Below are 12,378 nucleotides of genomic sequence, written 5' to 3'. Positions count from 1 at the left end.
TAGGAACAAGTGCGCACCAGTATTGATTAAAAAGTGAGCAATGAACTAGCATTGTGAGTATCATGCACATAAAGGGACACATATAATACTGAGCTGCAGTTTAGAAATTAGATTACGAGCAGTTACTCCTTCAATGAGTTCATCATGTTGTGAGATTTGGGTGATATGTTTATTTGTTTTTGCATTTATGGCTGTCTCCAAAATTGAGCGCTGCAGACTTAAAAGGCACAGTGGTGTTTTACATGACTGGGTAGAATTAGAGAAGTTTTGGCAAGTAAGTTTCCCACTAATTCTTCCAAAGATGCACAGGGTGCTATAGAAGTTGCTAAAAATAAACTGATTCTTTTTCATGAACTGACATAAGAAAAAATTTAAGGTAAGATAATAATAATGGCATATTCTGTGACAGCAAAAATAGAACATTATATAATGGATCAAAAGGATATTTATGGTGTCCTATCATTTCAGATAATCAGAGATTCCCCCAGTAAAATTTTCTTATAGTAAACTATCGCAGCTACGTATTTCAGCACAAAAATCCCATGACAACATTAATAAGTGAAAGAGTTAAAAGGAACAAGAATAACTGGCTTCCTAATAAAAAATCTGATGTAGGGTCAGTTCATTAAATTCCTTTGAGAAGGAAAAATCAGGTTATTAAATCCAGTAACTCAAATAATTCAAGGAAAATCCAGTGAAGATGCTGTTGCACCATAAGCTGATACCAAAACACAAGTTTTAGAACCTCTGACTTGCTATGCAGAAATTCAATAGTAAGGCAATGTCTTTCATTTAGAGATCTTTGAGAAAAAGAAGCTTGCTAGTGTTACAATAATCTAAAACACTGACAGATAAAAGTTTCTTCAGTGTGGTTAGTGTTGAAATGAGCTGCACTTACTAAASAATAAGCAGAAGAACATTCCATAATCAAGTGGTTTACTTACAAAATGCTTAGGTTCCCATTCATGTCAGACTAAGCCTAAAGAAACTTTAAAACTGCCAGTGCTGATCAAGATGAGTGTCCAGGTACACTTTAGGGAAGAAGTTTGGTAAATAATTCTAGACAACAGTCAATTGAGGAGCTTAAATGTAAGTAAAAATATTCTATATCTAGTAAAAAAAAAAAAGGAAAAACACTCAAAATAAAGCAAAATTGCAGAGAGAGATAATTTCTTGCAAGAATAGCTCCTACCACATACCAGAAAAGTATGTGAACAGGGACTTTATGGACTGAAGAATTACATAGATCTAGTCTTAAAAAAAATAAAAGCTCTTACAAAGTAACTCAATTTTTTGCTTTCTAGACAGATGTCAAAGTGGAGATATTTCATAGCTGCTAAAAAGATATGGGCTCACAAAGAGAATGATGTTTTTCCATATTAAAACAGTAGACATGGTTACTGCTTCTCTTTTCTTTTGGGATGGATTTGAGGGGGCTTGTGGATAGACAGCCTGGTAGCAGAAGCAACTTGGATAACTGTGGCTTAAGGCCAGCATTGATTGGTAATCTTACAGAGCTGATGTTAGGGAGAAGGGAAATGGAAGAAGGAGTGCTTTTGTGTGTGCTAATCCATTATCAACCATTCTTACAGAAATAAATGTGATCCTAGCCAATTTAGTATGGGGAGTACTTGTCTTCCAGGGAAAAATGCTTAGCACATTTCAGAAAATCTGTAGAAGTTCTCAGGGCAAATTAAACAGATTCATCTTAGGGGTGTTTGCAGGGGGTTGTTTGTTTTTAAGGCTGCTTCAGTTTTATCCCTGTTAAGCTCTGTATAGTCTTCTATCAGGATTTCTTATCATTTCCCAATGGTTGAATGTAGCTGTTCTGAGTTCAGACATCTGTGCACTATTATAGCATTGCTAGCAGCTAATGAAAATATAAAACAGGTGCCAACCGCATATTAGCAGAATTACTGATTATACATATTGAAATAGATGAAAACAGGACCATTAAAACAAGAACAAAAAAATGACAAATCTGGCACTGTTATAAAGAAACAGTTGCCCAGGTTGTTTGTTTCATTTTTGCCTTTTCCAATACACTACTTTCTCACTACATCCAGCACATACTGAAACAAGTAAGTATTCCAAGCTTCCTCTGAAGTAAATGAAAATGGGGGATGCTTTTGTCTCCACTAAAGGCACACAGCATATCACACAATGAGTCTCTAATGTTGTTTGTGTATACTGTTTTCAAAAAGAAACCTTTTTTTGAATTAATACTTAGAATGTTGTGATATGAATGCAAAATATTTATTATATCAGCACTTCAGTTGGACTGCAGTACTAAATGAGAATCTCTTGGGGCTAAAATTGCTCACACTTACCTAGAGACATGCTTAATTAAAATTTAGCACACTTTTTAAAGAACTATTTTCTAGATATATAACACACAAACATTTCCCAGAGAGAACTGGGAAAGCTGAAGTGTTGGCACAAAGCCTTAGAGGCCACAGCTGATCTTGTGTTTCCACACTGGGTCACTGTTAGTGTCTTTCTGTCTGCTTGTACACAGTGTACTTAAAAATCATTCTTTCTCYTTCCATTATGAAAACATATCTGGGCCATAACAGCCCTTCTTAGATACCTTTTGAAATCTAAATACATCCTAACAACGAAGCTTGGAAGCTWGAGTACTGCTTGTTGACTGATTTGGATAAAAGGAAAAGAGGAAATCAGACTTTTGGGCCTTGTAGGGGGAACAAAACAGTTATTTTTAAGAACATCTGGATTCACACTATCAGCATGAAATCTCTACTGAAAAGGAATTACCTTCAGTTTTCTTATTCACCACTGAACTGTCAACCTGTATATTCCAAAAGGTTGTTGAAAAGAGGGGTAGATGAGAGAGTACTTGAAAGTGGAGTTTGCTTTTCCCTTCTGTAAGACAAAGCTCTTTATTCTAGGGCTTTATTCTACTATTCCTGAACATCATAAGCATCTTCTTATTTTAATTAAGCTTCCTTTAAGTTTCCTTGGAATTCCTGAGAATTGCCTATGAAGAAGCACCTGATTTGACAGATTTGGACAGTTTGATGTGTGCTGTCCATTCTGGGGTTTTCTATTTCTCCAGAGAAATTGACTTTTCCAAGCATTTTCAGTAAAGATGGATGACTGAGCTGTTTGTTAAATACACTGTTAGCTGTCAATTCTCTTTAAAAATATCAGTGGTGGCCTATGAATAGCACCTTAATCATTAAAATGTTCATACTGAGAACAGATAGCCTGAACTCAAGTCTCTACACTCTCTGAGGGAAATTAAAAGTCATATCTGTCCAGCCAGTGGGTAATAGGCTGTTTTCTGGGTCAGATGTGTATTCTGTATTCCTTCCTGCGAAAGCTGAATCAAACAGCAGAATTCAGAGGACTTGGTTAGAAAGCAATGGCAAAAACATGAATGTGGTTACTGGCCTAGGGAATGACCTGGTTTCTACACTCATTTCCCAGAACTGTTTGTTTTTCATTCACTTATGGTATTACATAGCATGTAGAAATCACTCTGAGAAATAGATTCTGCTTCAGGTTAGGATCCTGATTCCACTGGAGGCTCTGGTACCTGAAACCTAGTCACATTTATTACCTAATTTTTAAACATCTATACACACACACGCACATGCACACAGAATCACAGAATCATAGAATGGTTGGAGTTGGAAGAGACCTCTGGAGATCATCTAGTTCAACCTCCTTGCTCAAACAGGGTCACCTAGAGCACGTTTCACACGGTTCCATCCAGGCRGGCCTTGAATATCTCCAGAGAAGGAGACTCCACAACCTCTCTGGGCAACCTATTCCAGTGCTCTGTCACTCTCACAGTGAAGAAGTTCCTCCTAGTATTCAGATGGAACTTTCTGTGGTTCAGTTTGAGCCCGTTGCCTCATGTCCTGTCATATGGAACAACTGAAAAGAGTTTGGCCCCATTCCCTTGACACGCTCCSTTCAGGTACTTATACATATTGATAAGATCCCCCCTCAGTCTTCTCCAGGCTAAACAGGCCCAGTTCTCACAGCCATTCCTCATAGGGCAGGTGCTGCAGCCCTCGGATCATCYTCGTAGCCCTACGCTGGACTCTTTCCAGTAGTTCCATGTCTCTCTTGTACTGGGGAGCCCAGAACTGGASRCAGTACTCGAGATGAGGCCTCACCAGGGCTGAGTAGAGGGGCAGGATCACCTCCCTCRACCTGCTGGCAACACTCTTCCTAATGCACCCCAGGAGACCATTGGCCTTMCTGGCCACARGGGCACATTGCTGGCTCATGGTCCACTTGTCATCCACCAGCACTCCCAGGTCCTTCTCTGCASAGCTGCTCTCCAGAAGGTCAGCCCCYAGCTKGTACTGGTGCATGSAGTTATTTTTCCCTAGGTGCAGGAGCCTGCACTTGCCCTTGTTGAACCTCATGAGGTTCCTCTCTGCCCAACTCTCCAGCCTGTTCAGGTCTCTCTGAATGGCAGCATGCACATATCTAGATACTTGTAATTAAAATGTTTGAGTGTTTGATGTGGATAAATGTCCATGGAACTCTGACAGTACACTTTAGAAATATAATAAAACTTAATTTAGGGAATCTCCATTTCTGGGGACAGGGATTTCCTTTTCTTTCCCTTTCTGTTCTCTAACTAGTTATTCAAGCAAACATTAAGCACTTTGTTTCAGATTCAAAAATGAATTGTACCTGAGATTAAAAAATGAATTGTACTTGTAATCTAGTTTTCCAGATTTCAGCTACAGTCTTGTAAGCTGAAAATTAGCAAAGCCTCATTTGCAAGTAGGCTAAACTTGCACGTGTTAAAGCAGGAAGATTCATCAGTATTCCATTATAAAAAAAATGAATTCCTTTAAAATTAATAGGACTAACTTGTTTTATCAAAAACACATTCTGACAGCAGTGAGCTGTTGTATTCTTTTGATCCACTCATTCGTTAGGCCCTTTTTTATCAATCTATGCTTTTCTGTACAATTTTCAGATGAACACAATAAATTTTACTTCCAAAAGTTCTCATGAACGAAGAAAAACTAACACTAGTAAGCACTGAACAAGGTAGATTACAAAGGCTATGAATTCCCCAAAAGATAACAAACCGAGCACACAATGTGGATCTGTATTTTATTTGATCATTTTTAGGGCTTATCTGCTTTTGAAATAATGCTTTTGAAAAATGAAGGGGCCACAAGATCTTCAGTAGTAGCATATGAAAACTCTGTCCCACCCTCCTTTACATATAGGGCAATATCTACTATGTTTGCAGTGCAGCTTCATGGTCTCTGTGAGCTGCTAAGCAAAAGGCATTTTCTTTTTTCTGAGTTACACGGCTGGATTTTGCTTTCTGTTATATGAAGTCAGGAAAGAAGAAATTTGAGAAATTTGCAGCCACTGGAGGATGGATTCTGACCAACTGTTTTGATTCACAAACTACATTTGAGACCAGGGTTATCAATGCCTGGAAGGAGGTCTGGTCCACCCTAACAGAAATCAGCAAAAAAAAATCTTACTGAATTAATTGGCAGCAAAATGGTGACTTAAAACCCTCACCAGGARCACTTGCAGATTCAAAAGGATTGAGAAAATGTGAACAACTACTGCATCACGTGATTTGGAGCCTCATTTACTATTGGGGCAATTGAGTGAGAAGAAGGAAGTTTGCAGTATTTATCACTCTCCAAATAAATGTATGCCTGCTAACTGTCATACATAGTTTCAATTTTCAACACTTCCTGTCATCGTCTGTTTTCCTGACTTAAATGCAGAACTGTCCATGTATCCTTAATTATGTATCTTCTGTAGATCTTTAATTAATGTCACTGTCCTTATGCATTAAGTAAACAACCTCTGATGAGAAAGTTTGCACACTAAATTGTTCGAGGGTAAATTAATCCAATCATAGGCACCTTTTGTCTCCATGCCCAGTCTCTTACTTGTGAGATAGTTGGCAACACCTGTTTAAGGGTTTGTCATAAGCCAGTGCTTAATTCTCTTTCTTGATTCATTGACTAGCTCTTCASAATCTTCTTTTTTTGTTCTTCTGTTGCCCTCTCTCTGCTAGCGGTGTTAGAGCTATATTCTTTGCCATCTACAGTACCATAACCCGCATCTGTTGTGATGGGTTTCCCCCATTTATACTTGTGACTGCCTAGTTTGAGCAGTTCTGTCTGGCCCAGCTTTTCCACACCTGTCCAAAGTTGCCTCATGAGTCTTTCTTCTAATAATCATCCTGAACATGAAAAAAWTCATCCACTTTCTTCATAATAATAAATCTCCAAACCATACCAAGTGCACTATTTTTAAATATTTGTTAGCTGTGTYGTTTGGAAGCAAAGGCATAAAGTCAAAGCCTTGTATATATATGGACATATGCAGTGGAGCAGTGTGTAGGGGATATTCTTATGCAGTATCTTTCATTTTGAAAGTGCAWTAATGTGCTTCGTGCTTGTAGGACATTGCTTATTACCGAGCCTTATCTGCTGAACAGTTGCAGACAGAAGCTGCTAAAATTCAGCCCAGTGCTTCAGCCACCCAGGAGTTCTACGAGCCAGGCTTAGAGTCAGCTGCTAGTGCCAAATTGGATGATTTGCAGCGATCCTGGGAAACACTGAAGAATGTGGTAAGTCTTCACTGGAAGAGATCGAAGTGATTGCCTAGCTTATAAGGAATAAAATGTAAAAAACAAACTCAGCTAATATTCTTCTTTGTGCTTCTTGGCTTTCTAGGGGCAACAATATTTGTCAATTGTGATTTATATGGCAGTGGCTTTGTTGGTTTTTTTTGAAAGTCTGTAAAGTATGATCCCCACTAAGGAAAACTAAAAATCATTTATTGTGATAGTTGCCTTAAGAAATATTAACTATTGTCAGACTATATTCCATAAATTAACACATAAATCAATATGTACTGGAAGACTGGCAAAAACAGTCAAGGATGCAGTTTCTGGGAAATACATAGAATAACACATTTATGCGTATTAGTACAGCATAATCATTCAGTGATGTATGACAATGGCCGAAGTTTTGCTTGCATGTTATTAATTGTAATTCTTTTTAGAGACACAGTAGCAATTACGGAACTATGTCTTTAGCAAATTATGCACATGCACGTATGTGTGTGAGTGCATACAGCCAAAAGCAAGGTGTACGAACGTGCTTGGTTTTTCTCAGCTTACTGAAGTGACTTTTTTCAGGCACAGAACCTGCAATTTAACTGATAGTGCTATGTGACTGTTTTACTATATAATTTATACTTTTTAAAACTGATGTTACAAATTTTTGGTTTTAGTTGCATAAGTTTATGGATGTATGAAGGAGAGGAGAAGAAAGATCAAATCCTATATCAAAGTCAGAATATATAGCTTCTATTTCTTTTCAGATTAGTGAAAAGCAGCGCACTCTCTATGAAGCTCTTGAGCGTCAACAGAAATACCAAGACACACTCCAGTCTATATCCACAAAAATGGAGACCACTGAGATCAAACTAAATGAGAGTCTGGAACCAGGCAAGAGCCCAGAGAGCCAGATGGCTGAACATCAGGTAAGAACTTACATGTGAGAGAKGGGGAGCGTTCGGCACCTGTAGCTCTATTTCTCTCTTTTGTTAGGTAATGGCAGTCAGTCTTCATCACTGGATGCCTCAAAATTATGCAGAAACTATCTGAACTTTCTCCTTTAACTGCATGTCTTTCCTTTTCGACTTCCTGCTCTTCTAGAGTTGGTATAACAGGTATTCTTTTAAAAAGGTGCCTTTTAAAAAGGTAAACCAAATCAAGAGGCAGTTTTCTTTGGAAAACATCTTTGGAAGTTTTCACCTTTGAATATTTATAGATAGAGAGTTCTACCAAAATATATTTAGCAAAATCATGATATAAAAGATATGGTGTTAGATGCTGGTTTTGCTATTGGCCTACACATTCTTCTAACAAAAAAACAACATATTACAGAAGAGTCCCTGATATAGTGTATTGTAATGGGAAATACTTCAATCATGATCAGTAAAAGACATTATTTAAACTGAGCTCTGGCCATTCTATTGCTTCAGACATTGAAAACTAAACTCAAGATAATACTCATATCCAAAATACAGCTGCAAGCTTGTCTAAATGGCTCTTATCAAGTATCGTGTCTGACATACGTTCAGAGTGTAATCATCAAAGCTTGAAACTGTCTGGTGGGGCCAGTTCTCATTTCAGTAAGAACTTTGTGGATTGACAAGGATAACAGTGGATGTTTGTAGTAATGTATGAARTTCTATACATCCAATGTGTATGTACAGTCTGGAACAGTCATGGAAGGATGTTTCTAAGAGACTAGTAATGCAACAGCCTTTCTTAAGCATCTTGGAAACTAATCTCTAGGATAAGCACTTTCACAGGAACTTCTCTTTAAGTTAATTTCTAGATGTTTGTGTATATTGTTGAATGTTGTTTGTCCAGTTAGTAAGTTTCTGGCTGCTCCTAAGTCATTGCCGTATTTCACACACACTCATCTTCTGTATGTCTGCTAGAATACCCTCCAGAAAACTCACAGAAGTTGTTGGAAGAATAAGCCTATATGTATCGTATTTTTCAACAAATTTATTTTGGTGATATGTTTGAAATTCAAGATGAGTAATGAAATCCATATTTCAATTAGCAGATGCACGATCCTAGCCTAAATRTACAAAGGAAAGATTGAGGCCTTCTGAAACCTAAGCAAGCAAACAAGCAGTAATATGTTGCACTGTGTAGTGATATATATTCTCTCTTGGAGCACTGTCATCTTCACTTTTGTATTATGAATATAGCTTCTTAAACACCTTCACTAATAAATGAAACAACTAGTTTYTCTGCTCTCATTCTGAAATAGGCTTTGATGGATGAGATTCTAATGTTACAAGAAGAAATCAGTGAGCTTCAAACATCATTAGCACAGGAGCTAGTTTCAGAACCGTTGGATACGGAAGCTGCCGATCAGCTGGCGTTACAGTCCACTCTTACAGTCTTGGCAGAGCGAATGGCCACGATTCGAATGAAAGCATCTGGAAAACGACAGCTATTAGAGGTATGGAGAAACCATAGAAGTAGCTTTTTGAACCAGACTTCAGATTTTGGGAGCCACTTTCAGCAAGTTCTTAACCAGTCACTCTTGAATGCTTCTAATAAAAATAAAAGCTGCTAATTCCCCACAATCTCATTTACTAATATAGTATTTTTATACTTAGCCAGTCCCACTTCTAATTGGCAGGTGATAAGTAACCAGAAGGATCTTAGAACGCACTACTCAGCAGTCATATTTAAGCTCTTTTAATCTTTTCAATACTCRGATTGACATTTTGTCAATATGTTTATTCCCTTGGTATCCCTCGTCCTCTGTAGAATAAATAATGGAATGCAAATAATAAGGTAATGTTATACAGGACTCCTTAACCTTCTTGATTGCGTAACAAGTAATAAGTTTAAGATAAAGCATGAGTCAAATACTGCTCTTAAATATGGTTAAGATTATGTAAATTACTTTAGTATAATAGCACAAGTATCACCCCTCAGTATCCAGGCGTTAAGACAAGAATCATAAATGTGATATATAGACAATATTCAGTAATTTAAACTATACTCTATATTGTTCTGGTTTCTGATTTTGCAGACAACAAAATCTTCCAGAACAATTCAGGAATGTAAATGTAGAAATTCTGACAGAATAGGTAATGAAAATATCCTTCTGCTAAGGGCATGGATTAGCAATATTGTTTTATTTCTGTAGGCCTAAATTAAATAATGATAACTTGAGTACTGTTAAATTTATTATTTAGCTGAGATACTTAACAGCTAACATTATTCTATAAATTACTCTAATGTGCAGTCATTAATTTTCCCACTAAATGTAAGCATTCAGAAAACCTGTCCAAACACTTGTCAAAGATATACCCTGCATATACAGGTCTGAATCAGCATACTGTGCATAAACTTAGTTCACTCAAGTAAATGGAAAGATTTTTAAGAGCATTTTTAATATCCTCTTAAGAGTAGTGTGTCTTAGCTCAGATCTGTAGGGTGGTTTGTGAACAGAAGCAACAGCAAAGACTGAAGTCTCATGAGAGAGGCTAAGGCTATCTAACAGCTTGCTACTGCCAAAAAAGGCAAGGGCGCTCTCCCTTCCCTGCAGCCCACTCCCAGCTCTGTTTCCCCATGCTTCTTTCTCCCTGAGTGAACAGTTTTGTGCTAGCTGAGTGAACTGAATCAGGGTACGGGCAGACCCACAAGAAGAGCAGCAAGAGGGAGCAGAAGAGATCTCACCTTACAAAGGTTATAATAGCAGAGGTCTACTGAAGTAAGTAGAAATATCACCATTTACCGTAATGGATAAGAACAATTTACCTAAACTCCACTTGCTAGAAAAAAATGTTTCACTGAAAGCAAAAACATTCTGTAAAGTTTTTCAACTTATGAAAGCAAAGGCTTGAAAAATGCTGTGTAGAAGTTGTGAGAGATGAAGAGATGGGAGAAATTTTAAAAGATGTTTTATCCTGTATTTCTTTTTTTTAAAAAAAGTCATAATTTGTGCCTCTAGGAAAAATTGAATGAGCAGCTGGAAGAACAGCGGCAAGAGCAGGCCCTTCAAAGATATCGCTGTGAAGCCGATGAACTTGATAATTGGCTACTCAGTACAAGAGCTACGCTGGACACAGCCTTGGTTACTGCTGAGGAACCTATGGATATGGAAGCTCAGCTGGTAGACTGTCAGGTAAAATTATCAGTCCCATAATCTTTAGATGAATGGGATAGGCATAGCTTTATTTGAATGCRAAAACAGGAATGGAACATTTGCTCCATAGAGCATTAATATTAAGACCATTAATGAGTTGGGTGAGCCAGCTTCTTAGTGGGGGGGAGTTTTTCTGATCTCCTGAGCATCCTACATATGCTCAATTAGCTTCATCAGCAATGTATGAAATAAAAGCCTACTGTTCATTTCTTATCAAAAGATTACAAACCTGGATTTAGAACAAACATATAAATATAACAGTAGGAAAACAAGATACCCTGATCTCAGGAATGTTTGAAGTTCTACAGCCTTGAAGGCAGCTGTTTGTTTTGTCTTAAAGGCAGTATATTCACCTCACTTACTGTTTCTGCTCTACTGAAGCTGGAGATGCAGGGTTGTTGAACAGGTCACTTACACAAGTGAGAACACCAGCAGTGTACTTTTCTACTCCTCATTTTCCAGCTAAAGAAAATGTTCCTGCTAAGCAGTTGTGATTTGGACAGTGTTATGGGTTCTTCAAGAGTGATCTCAAATTCAAAAGTTTAATCATCAGCATTTATTACATTTATGATTTTAATATCAATAAACTCAGAATACAAAACATTTGAAAAAATATTTTGCAGCAATAGTAGTAATTGCATATACTTTTATTAACAAGATCAGCCGTAATACCCAGATTCTAAAATTACTGGGAGTTGTTTTCCACTTTTAAAAGACAGTTTAGAATTCTGCATGATCATGATTTAAAAAAATAAAAAAGGACAGAAGAGTCCCCTCTTCTCATGCTAACTAATGAGGGTCTCGACTAATTCAGAATAAATGATAATTGAATTTCATACAAGTTTAGTGAATTAAAACAGGTATATATAACAGACTGTAGTTATATTTCCATGTTGTGACACTGCTTCACTATTGGAATTTTCACTCTGTTCCATCTCAAATATTCTTTCATTGCATGTCCTTGAAAAGTGTTTGTTTCATATAGATAAACCCTGTGAGTTTAAGCAAAGCAATTTTTTTTAATAAAACCTGTAGAAATCTCAAAAAGAATAATTAACTCTGCAGAAAGCTTATTAATGCCATTCAAGCAATTAATTAACTGGTTCTTAAAATTTTAATACAGTACGTTTTTTAAAAAAAAAAATCCACTATTTTTTCCACTTCTTAGAGGCTCTGCCCATCTTATCATGCACACATTCTTTAAAGAGCAACATTTCTAAGTTTATGCTTGACAGATGCTATGGAAACCAAAACAATTGGTATCAGGCTAGTTTTCTGAACAAGAATCCTATGAACTTCTAATTTTGAAGATCAGAATGTGCCTGATGTCTGTAATACATARGTGATTAATGGAACATCAAGACAGTAGCTTTTGAAAATAAACATGCCAGAGATTTATCACTTAAGTCTCTCTTTAGGCTAAAGAGGATTATACAGAAATCCTTAAGTCCATCATGCACCAATCAGAAAGAGCAAATAGTGAGAAGAGAAGCTTATCAATGCAGCCACAGCAATACATACGAGGAGGTAGGAAGGACTTCACTGAATATGCATGGAAGAAGAAGAAASAAGTAACTCTAGCTTTGTGCGCTCTATTTCTTGTCATTTTGGATATCAGAGTCTAGCATCTTAGCCACCGTTACCATTA

The 12,378-nt window shown here is 37.1% G+C and overlaps 1 protein-coding gene across 1 annotated transcript in view; it reads left to right on the top strand.

The window, feature by feature from the left end:
* The window catches only part of SYNE1 (spectrin repeat containing nuclear envelope protein 1), a 313,359-nt gene that overhangs the window by 210,830 nt on the left and 90,151 nt on the right, over positions 1–12,378 (top strand). Inside the window, exons 91-94 of the mRNA XM_085308428.1 lie at positions 6,437–6,604; positions 7,363–7,524; positions 8,835–9,029; positions 10,536–10,709. Of these exons, the coding sequence (XP_085164554.1) occupies positions 6,437–6,604; positions 7,363–7,524; positions 8,835–9,029; positions 10,536–10,709 (699 nt within the window). The remainder of the gene's footprint in view (positions 1–6,436; positions 6,605–7,362; positions 7,525–8,834; positions 9,030–10,535; positions 10,710–12,378) is intronic.

This window comes from Rhea americana, unplaced genomic scaffold (genome assembly GCF_003343005.1).
Source record: "Rhea americana isolate MKP2758 unplaced genomic scaffold, rheAme1 scaffold_275, whole genome shotgun sequence".
In the NCBI taxonomy this organism is placed as follows: Eukaryota; Metazoa; Chordata; class Aves; order Rheiformes; family Rheidae; genus Rhea; species Rhea americana.
Note: the sequence above shows the minus strand (reverse complement) of the source record. Positions and strands in the feature narration are given on the sequence as shown.